Raw genomic sequence first — 26356 nt, 5'->3', positions numbered from 1 at the left:
TGAAGGTAGGGAAGAAGTACATTCCAAGCACTAAATACAGTTTGTGTAAAAACATAGAGTTGGGAAGTATAATGTTATATACTGGAAACACCTAGCAAGACACTTTGTCGAGAATGTATAGAGTGTGTGAAGGAAGGTAATGTTCAATAATCCTGGAGCCATATTTCAAGGGGAGAGTATAAAGTAGGAGAGTGGCATGGTCTACACCTTAGATCATATCATTTTGGCAGCAATTCAGAAGATGGTTTAGAGAGAGAAAGATTGGATACAGGGACTCCAATTAGCAGGTCACTGCAACAGTCAGAAGAGAGGTGATAGGTACTTGGACCAGGATTTTAGTCATATGAGTGGAGAGAAAAAGGATTAACCTAAGTTCTAATTTACAGATAGCATCCACATGGATATTAGAGGTCAGAGAGGAAGAAGAACTGAGGATTATTCCCAAATCTGTATTCAGACTAGCCTCAACTGAGATTGTGTTTCACATCAACTGTCTGCTAAACATTCTCCACCTAGATATTCCATAGGCATCTCAGACTCAACAAAACTTTTCCTCAAAACTCACATATCTTTTCTACCTTCCAATTTCTGTCAAAGGGGCCACCATCCTTCCAGTCTACAAAGGTTCAAAACCTCAAAGTCATCTTCAATTCTTCACTCTCCTTCACCCATGTATCAATTGAGTGCCAAATCTAGAATTTTATCTTCCCATCTAAACCTTTTCTCTAATCTCACCCTCCCCTCTAGTTTAGACCTTCATCACCTCCCATCTACACTGTCTCAACAATTCCCTAATTTCCCCTCCCATATATCCTCTACACAGCTGCAAAATTGATTTTCTAACATGGTCTGACCATGTCAATCCCTGTTCAGTAAACTCAAGTGTTTCCTCAGTCTCTCAAAGACAAAATATTTAGCATTTAAAGTCCTTCACAACCTAACTCCAATTTACCTTTTGCTCCTTGTTATACATTACACCCTTTTACACACTCTATGGTCCAGCTACACAAGCCTTTTTGCTGTCATTCACAAATAACATCAAATCACTCATTTCTTTGCCTGTGTGCAAACTATCTCCAGTGCCTGGAACACACTCCTCCTCATCTATCTCTCTTAGAAGGATTAGTTTCCTTCTAGAGTCAGATTTAAATGCCTCACATTCGCCATGAGGTCTTTCCTACTCCTCACAACTGCTAGCGTCTACCCTCCCAAAGTCACTTTGAATTCTGCTCACACATATTTTCTTCCCTGTTTCATTTTTCTTTCTGTATCTTCAGCACATAGCAAAATCTCTACCGTAAGGAAGCTTAATTAATGTTTATTGATTAATAAATTGTTCCTGGACTAGCATTCAGGAGAGAAACTAGGGTTAGATATAGATCTGGGAGTAACCTGTAGAGAGGCTAAAGTTGAATCCATGGGAAATGATGTCACCAAAAGAGTGACTATAGAGAGAGAAGACAAGAAAATCAGACATGGTTCTTGTCTATCAATACATAAGACACAGGAACAAAGATGGTGACCTAGAAAAGTTGACAAGAAGAAACAGCCAGAGGTAGAAAGAGACCCTGGAGATCAGTGTCACAAAAATCCAGGGAGGAGAGGATGTGTAGAAGGAGAGATTGATCAATAGAATCAAATGGCATAGAGAGTTCAAGAAGACAGGGACTGAGAAAAGGCCTTAGATTTAGTGGGGTAAACCTTGGAATGAATAGTTTCATTTGACTAATGAATAACTCAGATAGTTCTTCAGTTCACATTTACTTCTTACACCTGCAGTGCTAGAAAGCGTAGTCTAAGAAATCAATGTAAGGTAAGAAAATGAAAACAATAAGTTTAGATTATTTGTTCTTTTTTTTTTCTAGGAGACAAGCAATTACATAGAATGGAAAAAAAGATGTAGAATGGTACCTTGAAGAAATGCAAGCATAAACGAAGGCTTTTCTAAAGATAGAAGTGATTATCAGGTAAGGTATGTAACATGCCTATAATCCTTGCTACTAAGGAAGTCTGAGGTTGTTGGACTTCTTATGATCAGGAGTTGTGAGTTGCAGTAGGACAGAAACAAATCAGGTGTTCACACTAAATATCACCAATGTTATGAGCATGTAGAACTGGGAAGCCACCAAGCTACCTAAGAAGAGGCAAACCAAATCAAGTACGAAAAAAGGGAGCATCAGTATTGATGGAGATCAGTATTGAGATTGAGTAGTGGTCATTGTACTTCCAGCCTGAGGAAAACAGGAAAAAATGAGAGTAATCTTAGCATTTTTTCAGACATTACAGGAGAAACTAGTGGTAACAGAGAGAGGTTGAAATGTGTAAATAAATGAAATAGTAGAAGGGAAAAACTTCCAAAGGAGGTGGGAGGCATTGCAAACCACACCACAAATAGAGGTGTTGATGAAAGAAGAAGAGACACCTCTTTCTCTAAGTCTGGAGTAAAGGAGGAGAAAGCTGGGGCTGGGAAGGGAATGATGTGGCTGAATTGATTTGAAGTATAGAACTAGAGAGAAGAGGGAGATGACAACAAATTTCCTGAATTTTTTTCAGTAGTGAGATCTCTGAGAATGGAACTAAATGAAAACAATAATAATAATAATGATAATAGTAATTAAACACTTACTATGTGCCAAGCATTGTGCTAAGTACTAGGAATACAAATAAAAATATGAGACAAGTCCTCCTCTCAAAGAGTTCATATTTTAACTAGGGGAGACGGTACATACAGGAGAGTTCATATGAAAAGCAGACGGAAAGTTCATATGGTTCTTAAAGTGCAACAGAAGAGTGGAAGAGTGAGTGACAAGGCCCTGGGGTCCTCAGGGAGGAATGGCAGGGCAGATGGATGTAAATTACTAGGGACCAGTAGGGGACTGGAACCATAGCCATTAAGAAGGGAAGATCCTTGTTGACTCTGAGCAGGAGGTGGCTAAGGTGTTGAGGGAAGAAGTCCCATGATGGTCTAACATGCTGTGCCCAGAAATGGAGGGGTAAAAGTGGTATAGGTAGCTCGAAAAGAAATGAGAAGGTTTGGAACAGAGGCTAAGGGGAATGAGATAGAGAAGAGTAAAAAAGTTGCTAATGCAAAAGTAGGACAAATATCAGTTCCATGCAGGACCCTTATTTTGGGCAGGGGAATAGTGGGGCAGTACAATACCAAAATTTACCATCTTGGAATCCTTGATTCTTTCCTCTTTCACTTTTCCCCCTAAATTTTGTCTTCTGTTAAATTTCCTCAATTCTTCTTCTACCACTTCTCTTGTATACAGATTGTTCTTCTCTCTATTCATATAGCTTATACCATGGCCTCAAGGCCACATGTGGCCTTCTAGGTCTTCCAGTGCAGCCTTTTGACTGAGTCCAAGTTTTACAGAACAAATCCTTTTATTAAGGGGATTTTTTCTGTGAAGCTTGGATTTAGTCAAAGGAGTAGCCCTGAGGCCATAGGTTCCTCACCCCTGGACTATACCCTAGTTCTGGTTCTCATCATTTCTCACCTGACTAGATTATTTCAATAGCCTTTTTATTAGTCTCCCTGCCTCCAAGTCTCTTCCCTATCCAATCTATCTTTCATACAGCTGCAAAACTAACCTTCCAAAATTGCAGACATGATCATGTCAACCACCTACTCAGAAGTCTTCAAGGTTTCTCTGTTGCCCTGAGGGCAAGATACAAAATCATCATCATTGCTTTCAAAGTCATTCTCAATACAGCATCAGCCTACCTTCCACACTTATAAATTCTCTTTACAGGGTATTCTATATTCTGGTCAAACTGTTCTAATAGCTGTTGCCCATCCAAAACATTCTGTCATCTACCTCCATGTCTTTTCCATAAAGCCATTAAGAGGTCCTCCTCTATTACTATCTCCACCTCATAGAATCACTTGATTCTTTCAAAGCATTTCTCAGGTACCACCTCCTACTTACATGAAGCCTTTCCTGATGTCTCCTCCAGGTTCCCAGTTATAAGCCCTCTCTTCCATATGAAATTACTTTGTATCACTTTGTGTGTACTTTGTATTTATTGATGTACATGTTGTACCCTTACCCCCTCCTAAACCTAAACTTCTCAAAGGTAGAGATTATTTCATTTTTGTCTTTGCATCTCAAGAGTTCAGATAAGTATGTTGTACAAGATAGGCATTTAATAAACATTTGTTGAACTGAATTGAATTGAATTTGCAGTTATTGCCATGGACCACAATTGAGACTAGAAAGGACTTGGAAAGCTTACTTTAAAAAGTTTACTGAGCTCAGGAGAGGCAACTTAGGAAACAATCGAGTAGATCAAAAAACACATTTAATCTAAATTAGAGGTTTTCTGCTAGCTAGCCTGACGTATTTGTGTCTCAGAAGAGTAACATGGCCCCTGAGATTATGTGCCAGACGAGCTGCGACTGCTTTATAGAACTGGAAAAGTCACCAGTAGATGGCAGCAGAGAGTAGCAGCGGACCTACAGAGAATTGAGTGACCATAGACGAAGCCTGTAGAGGAGCAGGTCGCCCACTGAGGATGAGGACCAGCCAGCATAGAGAAAACAGTGCACCAGGCAAACACAAGAGCCTGTAGCTTAATAGCATCAGCTGAGCAGCAGATGACCTCATTAACTCTGCGGCAGCCCAGCAGCAAGCAGCAAACAGCATCTGAGACAGAGAAGGGTTCCACCTTGCACCCATTCCTCTTCCTCCCCTCTAAGGGGTGGAATGTTCACACCACTCATTTTTAAGTTTAATCTCCACCACTTTATTAAGTCTAGGCAATCCACAAAACAATAAATTAAGATTTGTAGAGTTTGCTTATTTCCAAGGTGTAAATGGAAACTTAATAGTTGGCTGTTCAGCGCTGGCGTGATCTGACTCCAGGATATCTTTGGTTCTCCCTCACTAGAGATATTAAGGCAAAAACATAGAAGGGTACAATGTATCAGATAGGATTGAGAAGGATTCTTATTTTGGTACCAGTTGGACCAGAAGGCCTCTGCAGTTCAGGTCAACTGTGGGATTCTAGAAATAAGCAAACTCAAACCCAGGCTTCTCCTGATTCTAAGCCCAGCAGTCTTTCATAAAAAGAAACTTGTTAAGCATAAACTTCATAGAACTCATGTAAACTTTTTAAATTAACTGTAATCTTCCCAAAACCCAGTGAAAAAGAAAAGACCAATAATCCAACCCTGAAGCAAGATTATTAAGGTCAGTAAGATAATTTACCTTGAAGTAAGCATGATAGAGACCAACATTTTGAAGAACTGTTTTCTTCCATGTTGTTAAACCTTGAGGGCAATTCTCAAAGAGCACATGATGAGCCAATAGCACAACTTTGGCAGGACCAATCTAATCACAGCATGAGGTAAATAAGGGGAGAGGGAAAGCATGTAAGTTACTCTCAATAAATACGGAATCAATATTAATCAGGCTTTTTCACAAAAAAAAATCATAATACATTAATAGGTGATACATACTAATACCAAGTTATGACTTTGAAAACAAAGACTGAAACCAAACCTGTTGGAAGGCAGTATGGTACAAGGCAAAATGTGCCACATTTGTAATCAAAAGACCTATGTTCAAAGCCTAGCTCTGACATTTAGGATCTGTGTGACTTTTTGCAAATCTTAAGGCTTCATCTGTAAAACGAGAGGGTTACACGAGATGACTTCTGTGGTCCCTTTCAGCTCTAAACCTACAATCCTATGATCCATATTCTTGCTTGAAAATATTCTATTTCCCATATACTTCATTTATAAGAAAAGAATACCAAGACACAGAAATGTTAAATGACTTGCCCAAAGCCATAAAGACGGCAAGTGGCAAAGCCAAGATTCAAAGCTGGGCTCTCTGACTCTAAGTCTAGCATTCTTTCTACTACACCATGGTACCTCTTGGATCTGTTGTTTTATTTCCATTTGAAAATTAGTCACATTATCTTGTTTGAAAACATCTAACTATGATAGCTAAGATTTATATAGCACTTTGATGTTTGCAGACTGCTTTACATGCATTTCATTTGATCCTTACAACCTTACTGTGAGGTTTTATAGGCATTATTATCCCCATTTTACAGAAGAGGAAATAATTTGGAAGAGTTAAGTGATCATTCCAGAGTGACATAGCTGGTTATAGTATGGCAACGAGATTTGAACCCACATGTCTCCAAATTCAAAGTTCTTTTCACTGTACTACAGTAATGCCTCTTCAGTTTAAGTTGAATTTATGGTTAGAAAAGTTTAGAATATCATTAGAAAGAAACTTTAATGTAATTAATTATTTTATGAGTGGTACTACAAATCCCTACAAATGCATATCAATAACTATGATTTTAATATTATTGTAGCAACTAATGCTCCCCTTTTAAGATCAAGATGACACCCCACACTTGGGCAAATTCTCCACTTTGGGGGAAGAACAGAGAGAGAATAGCACTAATAAATTGCCATTATTTTCTGAAATAAATCGATTTTGTTATATTTAATTTTGGTTAAAAGATAAATATAAATTTATAGTGTTATATTTCATAACATAAAATGAATTTTTAATAAAAAAAAGAAAAAGAGGAAGAAGAGAAAATACAAGCAAAAATATCAGTATGTGTGTAAGGGGGAAATCTGACAATAGGAGTAATATTCCACACCTGTGTGCTCCTCACCTCTACAAAAGAGTCAAGGAAGATGTCTTCCAATGGCTTCTTTGGGGCCAAACTTGTTCTTCACAATTTTGCAACATTAGTTTCATTACAATTGTAGTTTTTTCCATTTACGTTTTATAGTCAATGTGAGCATTGTTTTCTTGCCTCTGCTTGCATCACATTGAGTCAGTTCATATAACTCTATCCATGGTTCTCTGTAGTCATAATATTCATCATTTTTACAGCACAGTCATATTTTATTGTATTCATATCCCACAGTTTGCTTAAGCATTCTCCAATAGATGAGCATCTACCTTATTTCTAGGTCTTTGTTACCACAAAAGAGCTGCTATAAATACTTTGGTACATACGGGGCCTTTCTTTTTTATCAATGATCTCCTTGGTATACATGTCTAAAGTGGAAACTCTGAGTCAAAGGATATAGACATTTTATGCATTTTATTTGAATAATTCCAAGTTGCTTTCCAAAATGACTGTACTAATTCACAGCTCTGCCAACAATGTGTATCTAACAACAAAACTGGAAACAGGAATTAAAGAATGGTTAGATTATATGCATGTAATAGAATATGACTGTTCTGTAAGAAAAGATGAAACATTACAGATTGAGAAAAACCTGAAAAGGCTTGTATTAAATTGATCCAAAATAAAGTGAGAAGAACCAAAAGAACAATTTACATATTGACTACAACATTATAAATGGCAACAACTTTGAAAGACTTGAGAACTCTGATCAAAACAACCAATCACAAATTCAGAAGACTGAAGATGAAACACACATCTTATCTCTTGACAGAGATGTCAAGTCAACAAACACCTACTATGTGCCAGGTACGGTGAAAAAAATAACCCCTACCCTCAAGCTCACAGTCTAAAGAGGGAGACAACATGCAAACAACTATATATAAACAAGATATAGAGAAAATAAAGGAGAGAGAGATTAAAGGGAACTGGGAAAGACTTCTTGAAGAAGGTGGGATTTTAACAGAGACCTGGAGGAAGACAAGGAAGCCAGGAGATAGAGATGATGAGGGAGAGTAGTCCAGATGTGAGGAACAGTCAGTGAAGAAACAGTCTGGAGATGGAGTATCTTGTTGAAAGAACTGAAGAAAGACAAAAGTCACTAGATCAGTGAATATTTGAAGGGAAGTAAGGCATGAGAAGACTGGGATGATAAGAAGAGGTAAGGTTATGAAAGGCTTTAAAAGCCAAACATAGAATGTTATATTTGATTCTAGAAGCAATAGGGAGCCGCTGAAGTTTATCAAGTGGGGGAAAGGGGGCTGGGAGAGGGTGTGACATAGTCAAACCTATGCTTTAGGAAGATTACTTTAGCAGTTAAGTGGAGGATAGACTGGAATGGGGAGAGATTTGAAGCAGGAAGACCAATCAGAAAACTATTGAAATAGTTGGGTGTGAGTTAATGAGAGCCTGGACAGTGGTGGTGGTCGTGTCACAGGAGAAACGGAGTAATGGAAGAGAGATGTTGTGAAGGCAGAATAGTCAGAACTAAGCAATAGATTGTATATAGGCAAGGGGAGAAGAGAATGAGGAGTCAAGAATGGTGGCAAGTTTGGGTGATTGTGAAGATGGCGGCACCCCAGAAAGTAACAGGAAACTTAGGAAGAGGGGAAAGTTGGAGAAAAGATAAGTTCAGTTTTGGATATGTTGACTTTACTATGTCTATGGGACATACATTTCAAGATGTCCAATAGGCAGTTGGAGATGTCAGATTAGAGGTTAGGAGAGGTTAGTGCTAGATAAATAGATCTGAGAATTAGTTACATAGAAATGATCATTATCATACATTGGGAGGTATGGACTGTAGTTATAGAACAAGACATACATTTTCAAAAATGAACAATATGATGCAAATTTGGAGGGTGACTAGTTGTTACAAGATGGGAGCTTAGTGTGAAAAGGAAAGCATCAGGGAAAGGGGAGTGATGGGTAGAGATAGAGAGGCAGAAAAAGAAGGAAAGACAGAACATCAATGAAAATTTTTTTAAATATCCAGAAGAGAGCAGAAGGAAGTTCTAAAGGAGGCACAGACAAGAAGGGCAATGTTTGATGTGGTACTACCATGTTAAATTTAATATATACTTGTAAAAAACTGAACACAGTGGGTTCTAAGCTTGGTTTTCACATGCAATCATCTCCTCTTTTTCTGTCTTTTGTATATAGAAATGCTCGTATCTGTGGAAGGTTACTAGGTTCATAAGAAAAAAAAATTATCTAGAAGATAGGTTAAGTGATTGAAAGATTCCCAGTGCATAACTATATACCGGAGTAGTAGAAATAGTACTAGTACCCAGGTCTCCTGAACTTAAATTCAGAGCTCCCTCCATGACATTATTCTTCCATATGATCAGGCTGGTCCTTGTTTGACGGATACACAACCCACCACTGAGTTAACATTCAAAGCATTTCCAGCTTCACAGGATCTGCCAGAGCTCATATGTCATCAACATTGTCTTTACAACATGGTGAAGCACTGAACTAAAGTGTTTTGTGTACATAGTTATATTGTCATTATAGATGCATATTATGTGTGGGTACGTGTAGCAGGATTCTGAACATCATTGCCCAGTGCTTCTCTACTGAGTCGCAGAGGACTTATGAAGCGTTTCTATGTTCTTGAGCGCATGTAAAAAGAAGAGAGGTCTCTAAAGAGATGCTAACTTCAGAGAAGTTGAAGTTGAGGTAGTCCACCAGCCTGCTTCTGCAAATGTGGCCACCTTCTGCCCCTATTGACAGCAAGAGAGTGACAAGATGAAAAGGGAAGATTGTAAGGTAATTAGGAAGCAGCTGATGAGTAGTGTGACCAGAGCTGTGCATGCCTATTGCCAAGTATAAAACTGATGGCATCCAAACATTTTCTCATTTTCATTCCTGTCTGTCTCTGGGAGAGCACTGAAGCATATTCCTAATCTATCTTCAAGAGTCTGATTTCTGGGGAGAGTTTTAATTTTGTTTTTCATCAATTTTTTTTTTATGTTTTAAACATTTTCTTGTAAAGAAACCAGTTTCCCTGAATTAATGTGTCTCTTTAGTATATTGCTGGCTTTTAGGTGTGCCCTATGTTATTAGCTGCAATTAAAGAACAGTTAATTACGTAACAAGATTTCTAGAAGAAGAGGAGAGGTGTGACTAGAGCTGGAAGGTATTCACTAGAACAATATGGGAACCCATAAAGCATATTTTGGTCTATTTTATAAGTTCCAAACTTCTGAGAAAAAGATTTGGGAATTCAAAACAAATGAAGGTAAGCACAGCCTAAGCTTAAAGTAGCCTAAGTAGGGGGAAAAAGGAAGAAAGAGTTGGAGTCCCACTCTTCCGAGACAAACTCCCTCAGGTACTTTCCCTACTTTTGTTCCTCTTGGGACTGTTTAATGAAACTCCTCTCCTGAAGAGGACTTAAGAAAAAGCAGTGCATGGTGTGAGTAGTTGGGAATCAATCAATCAATTAACATTTGTTGTCTACTACATGCCAGGCACTGTGCTAAGTTCTGGGGATACAAAAAGAGGCAAAAGACAGTCCCTGTCTTCAAGAAGCTTACAATGTATTGGGGGAGACATCATAGAAACAAATATACATAAAGCAAGCTATATACAGGATATATTGAAAATGATTAATAGAAGGAAGGCATTAGGATTAAAAGAGTTTTAAAATGCTTCCAGTAAAAGATGAGATTTTAGTTGGGACTTAAAGGAATCCAAGGAATTCAGTAGGTACAGTAGAGGAGGGAGAACATTCCAGGCATGGAGGACAGCCAGAAAAAATGCCCAGAGGCATGATATGGAGTCACTGAATTGAAGAGTATATGATAGGAAAAGAGATTTAAGAAGACTTGTAGGAGGTGGCATTTTGTATATTATCCTGGAGGTAATAGGGAATCATTGTAGATTATTGAGTAGGGGGTGACGTGATTGGACTTGTGCTAGGAATGAACCAGTGAGTAACAAGTCTACTAAGAATAAGCATCTACTAAACCTACACAAAAGGTAGGTACATCAACAAAAAGGCATTACCTTCACTGCACAGTCTAGCCTCACTGTGTTTCCATCATACACCTCAAGGTTGAAGTGGCCTCTTTCTGGAGATCTATAACTTGGTTGCCAGCTCACTTCACAATCCAGTGCTGAGTATCCTTCTACAGTACCTGCATAAGTACAGTATAAAAAGATAATTAACCATCAATTGCAACTTTTGTTTTCTTATTTTATTTTCAATGCTAAAATTCATAGGATTTCCAGAGTTGGAAAAGAGATGAGCATGCCAACCTGTAGTTCTCCTTTGTAATCGAAGAGGAGCAGAATGACATCACTGTGTCAGGTCCATGTATAGTACATCCAGCTGTGGCTGAGTAGAGCAATATGAGCTCCAAAGGTTCTATCACAGCTCAAGCACAAATAGTCCATATGAACATTTGAACATCTCATGTTTCTTTTAAGCTATAGTGATTCTGCTTTGCTCAAAGGGCACAGCACTTTCTTTGATGTGGTCATGGCATGCTAGGTGGTCCTGTGCCAGTGTCTCCCAAATGATTCCAAAGTTCTTCAGAGAGACCTTGGGAGTGTCCTTATATCACTTCTTCTGACTTCTATATGAGCATGTGCCATGCATGAGTTCTCCATAAAATAGTCTCTTTAGGCAAACATATGTTTGGCATTCAAACAAGTGGTCAGCCCTTCTGAGTTGCATTCTGCAGTGGAGTTTGGATGCTTGGCAGTTCAGCTCAAGAAAGGACTTCAGCATCCTATACCTTACCTTGCAGGTGATCTTCAAAATCTTCCTAAGACAATTCCAATGGAAGCAATTCAGTTTCCTGGCATGGCACTGGTAGACTGTTCAGGTTTCACAGGCATACAACAATGAAGTCAGCACAATAGCTCTGTAGACCTTCAGTCTGGTAGGCAGCTTAATACCTCCTCTCTCCTACACTTTCCTCCAGAGCCTCCCAAACACTGATCTAGCTCTGGCAATGAGTGCATCAACCTTACCCTCCTTGTGTACATCCCTAGAAAGTGTACTGCCAAGGTAAGTGAACTTATCCACGGCATTCAAAATTTCACCATTTACTATAACTGATGGTTCCACATATGAATGGTATAGTGTTGACTGGTGAAGAACTTCTGTTTTCTTGGTGGTAATTGTCAGACCGAGAGTAGCACAAGCAACAGAGAGATCCATACTCTGTTGCATCTCAGTCTCAGAGGTTGAACTGAATCATCTTAGAACAAAAAATCACATACCAACTCTCCTTTAACTTTAATCTTCGCTTGTATCCTTTTCAAATTAAATAATTTACCATCAGTATAGCAGTTGACCTTGATGGTGTTTTTGTCCTTGTCAAAAGGATCTAACAACATCACTAAAGACATCATGCTAAAAAGCATGGAAGCAAGCACATGCCTTGCTTCACTTCTGTTGTGATTGGGAGAGTGGGAGAGCATTGTCCATTATCCAGAAGCCATAAAAGTATACTATCATGGAACTGGCACAAAATATTGATCAACTTCTCCAGGCAACCAAATTTTGGCATGATCTTCCACAAGCCCTCACTAGGCCTCAAAGGCCTTGGTCAGATCAATAAACGTTGTGTATAGGAGTCTGTTTGGCTCCTGGCATTTCTTCTGGAGGTGTCAGGCAAGAAACACTGTAATGACCATTTTTTAGCCCTTTTCCTGAAGCCACATTGGCTCTTGGGTAGATGACCATCTTCCAGTTGAAGGATCAACCTATTAAGGAGTTGGCAACTCTGGCAAGAATCTTGCTGGCAATCACTAAGAGAGAGAGATACCCCTTTGATTGTCACAGGACAACCTATTTCCTTTTCCTTTATAGGGATGGACAATGGAGGCATCCTTGAACTCCTGGGGGATAACCTCCTCTTGTCATATAACCCAGAAGATTTCAATCAGTGTGTGAGCAGTGGACTCCCTGCCTCGTAAATCTCTGCTGAGACAGAATCAGCACTAGGCACTTTGCTACATGAGAGGAGCCTAATGGCATTCCAAACCTCTTCTTCAGTTGATTCAGAGTTGGTTGATGATGGTCTTTTGAGAACATTATAGAAGTGTTCATCACATCTCTCCAGGATCATGTCCTTATTACTAATCAATGTGGCTCTATCACTGCTGAGTAGTTGAGATGCACCATAGGCCTTTGGCTCAGGGAATCACAAAAGTGCTTTGGATTGTTACCATCAGCATAAAACTGAATTTCATCTGTTTTCTTACTGAGAATCCTACATCTCTCTAAGCTTCACTTGGACTTTACTTTTGATAGAGTTAAAGGCTGCCTCCTCAGAGATGGACAAACTATTCTGTTGGTAAACTCTGAGCAGTTCTCATTTTTCATTTAGTAACTGCTGAATTTCCCATCATTTCCATCAAACAAATCCTGATGTTTGCAAGTGTTCTGGCCCAGATAAGTAAGTGCAGTGCTATACAACAAATCTCTAAAAGCTGCCTACTTTTTTGTTCCATTCTTGCCAATCATATGCAGGTTCAGCTGTCCCTCCAAGTTAGCAACAAACTGTTCAAGCATGAAGTAGTGTTCTAATCTACTGACATTAAGTTTTCTAGTAGTAGTCTTACCCTAGGGCTGTCACTTTGTTGAATATGAATGTTTAGCTCAGAAAGGATAAGACTATGATCAATCTAGCACTCTGTGCCACATACTGCTTTCATCGCTCTCACATCTTGTCTGTCTCTTCTCCTTACAATGACATAATCTGTTAAATGGCAATGCTTGATGCAAGGGTGAATCCATAAAGTATTATTCCTTTATTTAAACAGATGACATCATTTGGTGTCCACCAGCTACCCAAGTCCTACCTGTGGCTCCAAGAAACTATAGCATGCTCAAGAAAAGACCTCAGCCTCCAATACTTATCTTGCAGGTGATGAAGTCATGAGATGCACAAGTCTTCAGTAGTAAGTGACCATTGTTATTTCTATTTCTGACTCCATTTCTCCCAAAGACATGTCTGATGGTCTGTGCTTACTCTGACATTAAAGTCACCCAGAATTATAAGCTTGTCCTCATTTGCCATATTGATGATGAGGGTCTCCAGATCTTCATAAAATTTTACTTTGGCCTCATCAGGGTTCATCATGGTAGAAGTATACTCATTGATGGTGGTGGCATGGCACTTTCCTGCACATGGCAACTGCATTGTCATGAGCCTGCTGTTTATTCCTTTTGGGAGGCATACAAGCTTGTTGGCTAGATTAGATTTGATTGCAAAACCTACAACCAGGTGCATGGCCCCATCACCGTGGTTACTCCCCCCAAAAAAAGTGTGTCCAACTCCAACTTTGGTCAGTTGGTCTTCATTTACTACCTTTGTTTCACTCAGGGCTGCTATTTGAATGTGATACTTACTGAGTTCTCTCACTACAAGAGTTGTTTATCTTTCAGGTCTACTGGATTTCACATACTCACATTCTATGTACCAACGGTGAGGAGAGTCATCTTTAAAAAAGTTTTTACAGTTTTTTGTGTTTCATCCACATGGTAAGATAACCACCTACTGCAGTAAGCAGGTCAGGATTGGTTAGGGTAGAACACCTTTCCTAACCCCTTCCACGAACTTCAAAAAAGGCTACACAGGCATCCAAGGGGCTGCCTAATCCCACTGCTGCTTCAGTCCAGTAAGAAGACAACCCTATGACCTAGGCTGCCTGTGTGAAGGGTTTAGTTTACAGCTCCCAGTTTATCCATACCTGCTGCTTCATCACTTGCCCATCACCACGTGGGGCCAAGGAAAGATCACTAAGGCACAACACTAGAAATCTCCCTCTACCTTAACGTGGGGGTTACTACCCTCTGTTTCCAGTCAATCAACCAGTTACAAATACACCTAACTATACTGTGACATAGTCCATATGTCCCACCTTGTCCACAAGGATATTGTGAGAAAATCTGCCAAGTGCTTTGCTGATATCTAGCTATACAGTATCTATGGTACTCTCTTTGTCCGCTAGTAACCTAGTAATCTTTTCAAAAGAGGAAATAAGATTTTCCCAAGGACTGTAGCATAACCTTTTGTGTGTGTGTGATTTTAGTGAGTACTGCTTCCCTTTCTAAATGTTAACAAATATTTCTTTAATAACATGGCCTAGAATTTTGCCAGAATCAAAATCAAGCGCATTAAGGGTGAGATGAAGAATGCCAATTAACAGAACACTAAGGAAGGGCACAAAAGACAAACTTTGACAATTATCAGCCTTAATTGAGATTTGTCTCATCAAAACTGAGAATGGCAAATGACTAATCTCTATCAGAGATTCATTGCCAAAGTTTAGCTGCAACCTACATAGGTTCCCAAAGTCAGTGATACCACCCCTTAAGGGCATTGGAATGATGGGGAGGGGACTGTAGTAGCCTCGGGTACAATTGGGGGATGTTGAATAAAAATAAGGGGGTGGTGGAAGCATAAGGAAAGAAGAGAAGAAAATTTTGACAAACCATTTAAACATTGTTTCATCTATTGTATGAGTTAAATTGCATTATTTTCCAAATAAACACACAAAATGCACATTATAACCAATCAGTGGTCAAGTCCACCAGCAGCTCTTAATATAAGCAAGTGTTTGCAAGCAAGTATGTAGTGCATTGTTGGGAAGTCCAGCATGAATATGTGTGTGTAACGGCTTGTTTACCATACAATAGTGTACCATTACATGACACAATATTGTATCATCAAAATTTCAATGCAGGAAAAACACAAATTTAAAATAAATTGTTAAATTTAAGATGTGTCATTTAAAAAAATATTTTGTATTTTTTGAAATGATGCAAATTTAAGAAAAAACATTAAAGGATTAAAGAAAGTAGATTTCCGGGGGTGCTGAATAATTTTTTAAAGGGTCGGTAGGTCAAATAAGTTTGGGAACCTCAGGTAACATAAATGCAATTAAATACAGCAACTGTTTCTAATGAGGAATCAGAGAATCTAAGGTGGGGAGAAGACTGGAAGACTAAAAGCTCTTCCAGATTTTAAACTTGAGGATAAGTAGAACAATTTATTTTTCTTTACATCTTTCTTGGGACCTTGAAGAGTGTTTTGTACTAAATAATAAATAAAATGTTCTTGGGCACTTATGAACTTAATAAAGACAATTGAAGGTAAGTATCTAGAGTGTCAAAGGTACAAAATTCTCTAAATGTTATTGCTTTAGGAAAAGGAGGTTTTTCTTAAGATTCAGTGACAAATCTGCACTAAATAATTTTGTTCAGTGAAATTCCATTAAATCAGTATCATCCATAATGAGCATAATGAAAATTAAGTCAGTAGAAAAAAGGACTCGAATTTTAAGATGGAAATTTTATAACATGAGTTCTAAATCAACTCATGGTTAAACAAACTCATGGTTAGCAATATAGTCATATACTTTCATATTATAGGTCTTCAAACAAATAAACAAAAATAAAGTACACTCTACCTTTAGCTGGACGTATAGAAAATGCAATCCCATTATTTAGGATCAATGGTTGCCATTTAAATCTAGCTGCACAGTTTCGGGGATTATACAATCTGACTGTCCCCCTATATCCTGTTTTCACCAAGAAGCCTCGAGTAGGTTTTAGAACCAGTTCTTTAGTTGATAACTCAAGAGACACAGGCATCACTACTGCTTTCACTAGGATATTTCCACCAGGAATGCTGTTTATTGTGAAACTGAAAGACCTGTAATATATGAAAAAAAAAATTCCCATGACACATGTATTATTTTACTATTGAGATTCAGTTATACACATACTGACATAACAATGAGCTCCATAATAAATTATTTAATGGATAATACTCCTAGACTTACTCATGAAAGCAAAATATTTGCATTAAAAGTACCATTGAAATACTATACAAAAAAAAGGTATCATACATCTATCTTGCTTTCTCAATGGTTAGGGAAGAGGTGGAGAGGAGAGAATTTGGAATTGAAAAATCAAGATTTAATAAACATAGTATACAAAAGAATCAAGAAAACATACACATATAGTCATCTACAAAGATAGACAGACAGACAGACATAGATAGATAGATAGATAGATAGATAGATAGATAGATAGATAGATAGATAGATATAGATCAAATTAAAATCTCCTAATTTTAGAATCAAAAGCATTTGACCAAATAAATCAAGAAACAAAAAGGCATCTTACTTCCAAAATGGCCCCAGGGTTGTCGTCTCAAACACTATTGGAATGTGTATATTTGATGCAGGTGGAGCCACAAAAGACAACGGATTCGTCTTCTTTAGTTCTTCATGCTCAATTTTTAACCGCACCATAATATGCAGAGGCAGATTATTGACCACATGCACTTGTTTAGTGCATACATAATTCACACAGATATCACCGAAGTCGAGGACAGATGGACCTGAAAGAAGGGAGGAAAATGGAAAAAATTTCATTTTTTTAATTGCATGAAGTAAATGCAAGCAAATCTGATCATTTGGTCCCTCTGTTTTTCGCATTAAGCCTGTATCTTTTTATCCTAGCTTTTAAAAGACTAAAAATAATTGTTGTTATAACAGGAATATTAAGTGCAAAATTTTTATCCACTAAAATGACTTCATAATTAAATATTAATTACTAAGATGCATTAATTAAACAAGTAATGGGGCAAGAACAGTCAAGATCTGGGATTTTATTAGGATTCCCCCTTTGGGGAAATTTTCTCCCCTACTGCAGATCATGACTTAAAGGCTTAGAGAGTAGTCTCTGGGCACTAAAAGACCAGGGATAGCAAAGGCAATATGTATCAGAAGAAAGACTTGAACTTAGGTCTTCCTAACTCTAGGACCATCCCTTTCTATCCAAAAATTATTGAATGGGCATTGCATCAGATCAACTGAGATCTGAGAAAGACCTTAACTTAAAAAGTCAAGGTCTCCCATTGCATCCAGGGACATTTCCAGTTGTTTTGACTTATGTCTTGTCACTCTATTCCAATGACTCTGGAGGAGAGAATGAGGCTGATGACTTTGCATATCTCTGCCTCCCTTAAATCCAAATCACTTGCAAGTCAAGACATCGCCTTCCTGATGTCATTGGTCCTCTTTGAGAATGAAGGACAAACAACTATGCCATGATGCTTCATATACAAGATATATAAACAAATAAATATCAACATATAAACAATTTGGTGATAAAGAGTGGTAAAAAGGAGGGGTTTGTGTATTGAACATTAAATACCAATTTGTATTACCAACATTTAGACTGCCATCCATCCTTTTTTTTGGTGCAGTTTACCACTGTTAGAAGCTCTCAACGAGGAAACTTCTTTCACTGATCTATTATTAACTGGTAGTATTAGATAGATAGTGTGTCAATGTACCAAGTGTTGCATATGCTACAGGAAAACATCATTTTCTATAATACATATCTAGTAATGCTTCACTGATTCAGCATTTTTTTTCTTTTTTTTTATTTGGTTAGGCAATGGGGTTAAGGGACTTGCCCAGGGTCACACAGCTACTAAGTGTTACGTGTCTATGGCCAGATTTGAACTCAGGTCCTCCTGAATCCAGGGCCAGTGCCCTATTCACCACGTCACCTAGCTGCCCCAATTCAGCATTTTCAATGAAAATTTTCAACTGTATCTCCCGAGTGTGATGCTGTATCTCAGATTGTATATCAGCTCCTTTAGAGTAAAGACTGTTTGTTATCTTTGTGGTCCCAATACCTAGTATATTGTCTCACACATATAGGCACTTAATCAGAACATCACTGATTTAGAGCTAGGACCAATCCCCTTATTTTACAGATGAGGAAATTGAAGCCTGGAAATTGAAGTGACTTGCACAAAGTCACAAAGGTAGTAAGGAAGAGCTGGAATCCAAATCCAGGTCTTTTGATTCCAAATTCAGTGCCCTTTCTACTGCACCATGATGCATTCCTAATAAATGTTTGTTGATAAATACATCAATTTTTCAGATAACTGAAGCTTACAAGCAGTAGTATATTGATAAATGTTTAAAAAATGACTCAAAAAATTTGAATACAGGACACTCTTAAGTTTAATTTGCACTATTAACATTTTCCCATCACTTTCTTAAGTCTATACATCCAACAAAATGATAAAGCCCTCATAGCCAATTTTGAGGCATAAATGACTACACTGAAAATTTACCAATGGCTCATATGACCCATTCAAGCTGGCTCCAGCACATTCCTCAATACAGCTTTAAGCACTAAAACTTTATTTTTATTTTCACCATTTCTAAAATGTATTATACATTCCCCTGCCTGCTGAAGTGACATACATTAAAAATTATTTAACCTGCTCTTGATGACTGTATATCATCATCATGGACATTAATTTTTCTATTGAGTTTTAATATAGTGACACCTACTTTTCATAAGCTAAATACCACAATGCAGTTGTGCCTGTTTTCTTACTTGTTTTTAATATTTTTTCTGCCCCATCCTTCACTTTTGACTATCATTTCTTGGCACTGTCAGCATGTCAGCCACTGACAGGAGCCGGTCCTTCAATTCTCTTTATTGCAGTAAAAGACCATAAGGCAAAGGATTTTTTTCCTTTAATTATGTGTAAAATATGATTAATCATATATTAGTGAGGTCACAAAGGGCTCTCCATTAAGTAAAGTGTTTGTTATGTTATTATATGTTATGTTATAGGTATATATTATATATGTTATTATATTTAATATATTTACATTATATTATATATGTTATGTTATTATATTTAATATATTTACATTATACATATATTAAAGTATTATTATATGGACGTTAAGATCTCTATTTTGCTGTTGAGAAAGTCTTTTACATATTTTTTTAACACATTCTGGAAAGATTACCTCTGAAAAGGTGAATCTCCAGAAAGTGCTTCTACTATACCATATACACTAAGATTCCTATATAACACAGTTTGCCTAGAAGGGAGCTATTAATTCCAGTCCTGGATCAATTTTATTAAAGGGGTTCAACTATATTAACCAAAGTCTTATTTACACTCTGAAAATAAAGTGCTTTATTTTATCAATGTCTACAATGCTGGTTCAATCAAGTTAATTTAATAAAAAAAAATATATATGGGGTGGCAGAGCCAAGATGTCAGAGTAAAAGCAATGACTTGCTTGAGCTCTTCCCCAAACCCCTCCAAATACCTGCAAAAAAATGGCTCTAAACAAATTCTAGAGCAGTAGAACCCACAAAAAGACAGAATGAAACAAATTTCCAGCCCAAGACAACCTGGATGGTAGATGGGAAAGATCTGTTGTGCCTGACTGGGAGAAGAGCACAGTTCAGCATGGGCCAGGCAGGCACAGACAGAGCAGGCTGCAGGGGACTAAATCACAGACAGCTGTGGTGGTTTCTAGACTTCTCAACCCATAAATACCAAAGACAACTTAGAAGGTCAGTAGGAAAAGTCTGTGACTGCAGTAAGAGAGGAGCTCAATCAGACCCCAGTCTCAGTGCAACCCAGGGTGGCAGTTGCCTGTGGAGTTATGGGTCCAGAGGTGGTGGGGGGGATCTAGCGGCTGATCAGAGGGGGATTTCAGGGATCTCTTTGCTGGTGCTAAGGCAGGATGCTCTTGCTTTGCCCATGCTTGGATCTGGGTTGCAGGCCTGGGTGATGGTCCTGGAGTAAAGCAGAGTGCTAGCATGGTACAGCTTGTGGCAACTATGTAGAGAGAATCCTCCTCATGGTTCCTAGGCAGAAAAGAGTGCTTGTGGTCACTCGTAAACCAGAGCACAGGCCAGGAAAGGAGTAAACATCTCTCCTTTGACCATACCACCTTGGAAGAACTGAAAACTTACAGGTCCCTAGAATTATCTCTGAAAACAGCTGCACAAAATCCCTTAAGCGTGGGACAGTACATCCTCCACCTGAAGCACAGCCTTACCTTAACAAAGAGTTCAAAAATCAAGTAATTTGCTGGGAAACTGAGCAAACAACAGAAAAATACTCAGACTATAGAATCTTACTTTGGTGATAAAGAAGATCAAAACGCACAACCAGAAGAAGAAAACAAAGTCAAAGCTCCTACATCCAAAGTCTCCAAGAAAAATATGAATTGGTCTCAGGCCATGGAAGAGCTCAAAAAGGATGTTGAAAAGCAAATAAGGGAAGTAGAAGAAAAATTGGGGAGAAATGAGAGTAGTGTAAGAAAATCATGAAAAACAAATCAACAGTTTACAAAAGGAGACCCAAAAAATACTGAAGAAAATAATACCTTAAAAAATAGACTAACTCAAATGACAAAAGAGGTCCAAAAAACAAATGAGAAGAATGCCTTAAAAAGCAGAATTGTGGGGCAGCTAGGTGGCGCAGTGGATAGAGCACCAGCCCTGGATTTAGGAGGACCTGAGTTCAAATCTGGCCTCGGACACATAACACTTACAAGCTATGTGATCCTGGGTAAGTCACTTAATCCCATTGCCTAAACAAAAAAAAAAAAAGCAGAATTGGTCAAAAGGAAAAGGAGATCCAAAAGCTCACTGAAGAAAATACTTCCTTAAAAATTAGAATGGAGCAAATGGAAGCTAATGACTCTATGAGAAATCAAGAAATTATCAAACAAAACCAAAAGAATGAAAAAAATAGAAGACAATGTGAAATATCTCATTGGAAAAACAACTGACCTGGAAAATAGACCCATGAGAGATAATTTAAAAATTATTGGACTACCTGAAAACCATGGTCAAAAAAAGAGCCTACATATCATCTTTCAAAGAATTATCAAGGAAAACTGCCCTGATATTCTATAACAAGAGGGTAAAAGAGAAATTGAAAGAATCCACTGATCACTTCCTAAAAGAGATCCCAAAAGGAAAATTCCCAGGAATATTATAGCCAAGTTCAAGAGTTCCCAGGTCAAGGAGAAAATATTACAAACAGCCAGAAAGAAATAATTCAAGTACTGTGGAAACACAATCAGGATAACACAAGATGTAGCAGCTTCTACACTGAGGGATCAGACGGCTTGGAATACGATATTCTGGAAGTCAAAGGAGCTAAGATTAAAACCAAGAATCACCTACCCAGCAAAACTGAGTATAATCCTTCAGGGTAATAAATGGACATTCAATGAAATAGAGGACTGTCAAGCATTCTTGATGAAAAGACTAGAGCTAAATAGAAAATTTGACTTTCAAATACAAGACTCAAGAGAAGCATGAAAAGGTAAACAGGAGAAAGAAATCATAAGACACTATTAAAGTTGAACTGTTTACATTCCTACATGGAAAGATGGTATTTGTAACTCATGAGAACTTTCTCAGTATTAGAGACATTGAAAGGAATATGTGTGTGTGAGTGTGTATGTATATATATACACATACATACATACATGTATGTATATATATATATATATATATAGAGAGAGAGAGGAGAGAGAGAGTAAGAGACAGAGAGACAGAGACAGAGACAGAGAGACAGAGACAGACAGACAGAGATAGAGACAGAGAGAGACAGAGAGACATAAAGAGAGAGAGAGAGAGAGAGAGAGAGCGAGAGAGCATAGGGCGAGTTGAATATGAAGGGATGATATCTAAAAAATAAAATTAAAGGGTAAGAAATGATTGTACTGGGAGAAGGAGAAAGGGAAAGGTAGAATGGGGTAAATTATCTCACATAAAAGAGGCAAGTTACTTAACCCTGATTGCCTCAGCAAAAAAAAGCAAAAAATAAACAAAAAATACTTGGCAGAGATGATTAAACAGATGTGAATAAGGCAAGATATAGTGGTTGAAGCTTAATTAGCCATAAGAGGAAGAAAGAGGAAGAGACAAGAAGGGGCTAGAGGTTGGATTTCTGCAGAGTGCTCAGATATAGCAACTGTTTGTATTAGGACTTCAGGAAGAAGCCTTAACTGTGTTCCCAAACAACTCATTGTGTTCATTGAGGTTAATCATGGCTCAAATATAACTGAAATCCAGGGAATATCCAGAGAAAAAGCAAGGAAAAACACCCTAAAAGGAAAATCAGACTACTATAGAAAAGTATCTATCAGGAGTCCCCAGTGACAGTCTAAGTCGCAGTGAACAGGCACAGGAATTAGCTTCTTGGCTGTGATTGTTAAGAACTCAGTTCTAGAACCTCATTTACAAAAGTATTTTTGTTTTATCTTTGTATGCACATTGCTTGACACAGTGGCTTGTACCTACTTAAGGACTCTCACAGGGCAGATGTAAATACCAAATGAAATAATTTAAGTAAAAAATACTTTGCAAACTTTAAAGCACTTAGATAGAAATATAAGCTAAAATTGTTATCATTATTATTATTATTATTACTCAAAGCAATGATTTCATAAATGTGATTATTTCCTCCAACTATGAGGAACCTAATCTATCCATGCCTATCCACCCTGGGCAACTCTTATCTAAATCCTCCCATAAATTTTGTTGGATTCCTCAAAGTCGTGTGGTAAACTTATGGAAGATATTAAATTTCTAAATACCCATCAAGCTAGATATCACAGTAATAGGAAATGAAGTGAAAAGAACTTATAAATCTCAAGAGACAGTATGTACAAAAAGGGGTAATAAAAAAAAGCCATAGTTTCCAATGTTTATTCACAAATGTGTAGTATATGGGTAATAAGCCAAGAGAATCTTAGTGCACAGAGGCAAATCTGACTTCATCTGAAGTTCACAAAACGAATATGACCATGGAATAATATGTTCCAAGAAAACAAATTTTAAAATGTTGGAGTAGAATTGTTTGTCATAAAGATAAATGTATATGGGAAAATCCATAAACTACTGGGAAGTGCAACAAAGAGCACTTGGACAAGAACTAAGGGAGGAAAGAAGAGAAGCAATATTATGATGGGAGTATGCCACCAGACTCATCATCTAACCATCGGACTACCTAGTGAATGGTGGATTTGGGAAACAAGTCACATAATCCTTGTATAAGAATGAGAAATTTCAACTAACCAGATCATACAGAAATTCACTCATTCCTAAATGGAGAGCAGTTGGAAAATCTTGACTTGTTTTAATGACAATTTCATTCTTCAATAGTAGGGTAAGTAGTGAAGGGAACTGTTGTTTGGTACTCGATTATAACCAACAAAGAAAAATTAGTTGGCCACGTAAGAGACAGAAACCTTGGAAGGAAATGGCCACTACATCTCTATTTTTAATTTTTGTTTTATTATGAACTTAAGAAACATCAAAAAATGTAGATATTTCAACATATAAATAGAAAAGAGTATTATATATGAAGCTATGGACTTGTTATGTACAGTGTGGGGCTATTTTAAATGTATATTTAAATTAATATTTTAGTAACAAACTTTCTTGCTTGTCCTCTGTTCCTTTTTGAACTTTTTTCTTCTGTATTTTTTTGTTTCATTGATGCCCTTCTTTTTTGTATCACTATTCTAACCGACTAACCCCCTCTCATGAACACACACACACATACACATACACACACACACACTCCTTCCCTTGTACCAAATAAATAAAGTCCCTTCAAAATAAAATGTCTGAAAAGACATACATGTCTTTTTCCAGAACTCTAATTTATCAACCCTCTGCCACGAGATGGGAACCGTGAGTCATCACCAGTCATCTGAGTCATCACTAGTCTTCTGAAGACATGATTGGTCACATCATTGATCAGAGTACTAAAATCTTTCAAAGTTATCCTTTACATTCCAGTTCTACTCACTCTCCTGTGTATTATTTCATACAAGTCTTCCTAGATTTCTCTGAATCTACCAAATTAATAGTTGTATAATACAATGATATCTTATTATATTCATGTAACAAAATTTGTTCAGCCACTTCTTGGTTTGCACCTCAGAGGGGCATCCACTTGCTTCCTGTTCTTGTTACAACAACAAGTGTTGCTATAAAAATTTTTGTACATTATGGGTACATATGTACCCCACGTAGTTGATCTCTCTAGGGTATATGGCTAGAAGTATGACCATGCACTTTAAGAATTCAAGAAATAAGACCAAGGAAAAACAGGGAAAAGATGACATATCACCTAATTATTAGATATGTTTTAGAGTTTAGAGAAAGGTTTAAAAATAGGAGGTTCCTAATCTGAAGTCCACAGACCCCCAAGAGGCTTGTGGGTAAGATTCAGAGGATCCAGGAACTTGAACTAGGAAAAACAGATCTATATTTTTACTAACTTCTAAATAAAATTGATCTTTTCCTTCAATTATGAATGTAGGCAACAAACATTCTGAGGAGACCATTAGGTTCACCAGGCTGGCAAAGAACTCCATAACAAAACAAAAAAATAAAATAAAAGTTAAGAATCACTGGTTTAAAAGGAAATAAAGGGTAAGAATCTAGGACTGGTGTCTCAAGGAGGGGAAGAGAAAAAAGGGAAGGGGGCAAAAGCAGAGTGCATCAATCAGAGAGCACTGGTACTGAGTACATTCCTTTGTCACCACCCTCTTTCTTTTTAGAGAGGGCTAGAAACAGAGGGAAGAGGATAAGAGAATAGAATGCAGGGAAGCATAAAAATGGCACTCGTAACTGAATGTGCATGAGATGAACTTACCCATAAAGCTGAAGAGGATAGCAGAATGAATTAGAAAGCCAAATCCAACAATGTGTTGCTTATAAAAAACAGCTGGTGGCACAGTGGATACAGCACTGGGCCTAGAGTCAGGAAGACCTGAATTCAAATCCAGCCTCACACATTTACTAGTTGTGTGACCTTGGGCAAGTCACTTCACCTCTGTTTGTCTCAGTTTCCATAACTGTGAAATGGGGATAATAGCAGCACCTACTTTACATGATTGTTGTGAAGATCAAATGAGATATTTGTAAAAGGTGCTTAGCACAGTGCATGGCACACGAAAGGCACTATAAAAATGCTTATTCATTTCCCCCATAAGAAATACACTTGAAATATATAAACTGGCACAGAGTTAAAGTGAGGGTCTGAAGCAAAATCTATTAGATTCAAATGAACTCGAAAGAGCAGAAGTCTTGATCTTAGACAAGGCAACAGCAAAAATTAACTTGATTTTGAAGATTAAAAGGGAAATTACATTATGCTGAAAGGCACAATGAATAGTGAATCAATATTTATAAGTTACAAATAGTGTATCATCTAAATATTTAAAGAAAAAGTTAAGGAATTTACAGGGAGAAACTATATAGTAAATATATATGGGCATAGTAAAACTAAAACCAGAAGACTTCAGTGTACCTTTTTCAGACCTAGACAAACATAAAAAAGAAAAAGACAGGAAGACTTGGATAGAATTTTAGAAAATTAGATATATTAGACCTCTGATGATTATTGAATGGGAAGAGAAAGAAGTATATATAGTATGCATGTATGTGTGTATATGTATGTATAAACTGATATAAACTGATAACATATGAGTCCCTTGCCCTCAGAGCTTTCTCTATAAAACCTTCAGCCTTGGATCACTCCCATCATCCCCTGCTTTCACTCCTACTCATGTGCTACTGAACAAAGCTGGAGAAAATCATAACACCACAGTGACTAGGGCCACTACAAATTTACATTACATAGCAATAATGAGTGTTCATTGTAGCAAAACAATCCTTTTACGCCTCCTTAATTAGCTCACTATACCACTTAACACAGTAATTCTTCCAAACGTTTTCATGCTTCTTCAAACCTCCTATAGCTTCCCCTCTCATCATCCTCTTAACTGAGAACATTGCCCCATATTTCACTGAAAAAAGTTGAAGCCATTTGCCAAG

The 26356-nt window shown here is 37.6% G+C and overlaps 1 protein-coding gene across 1 annotated transcript in view; it reads right to left on the bottom strand.

The window, feature by feature from the left end:
* CFAP47 (cilia and flagella associated protein 47) overlaps positions 1-26356 on the bottom strand; it is an 890592-nt gene that overhangs the window by 788471 nt on the left and 75765 nt on the right. Inside the window, 4 exon segments of the mRNA XM_078146130.1 lie at positions 5214-5336; positions 10681-10811; positions 16105-16349; positions 16826-17042. Of these exon segments, the coding sequence (XP_078002256.1) occupies positions 5214-5336; positions 10681-10811; positions 16105-16349; positions 16826-17042 (716 nt within the window).

Source organism: Phascolarctos cinereus, unplaced genomic scaffold (assembly GCF_003287225.1).
Source record: "Phascolarctos cinereus isolate Bilbo 61053 unplaced genomic scaffold, phaCin_HiC Scaffold_726;HRSCAF=1367, whole genome shotgun sequence".
NCBI lineage: Eukaryota > Metazoa > Chordata > Mammalia > Diprotodontia > Phascolarctidae > Phascolarctos > Phascolarctos cinereus.
Note: the sequence above shows the minus strand (reverse complement) of the source record. Positions and strands in the feature narration are given on the sequence as shown.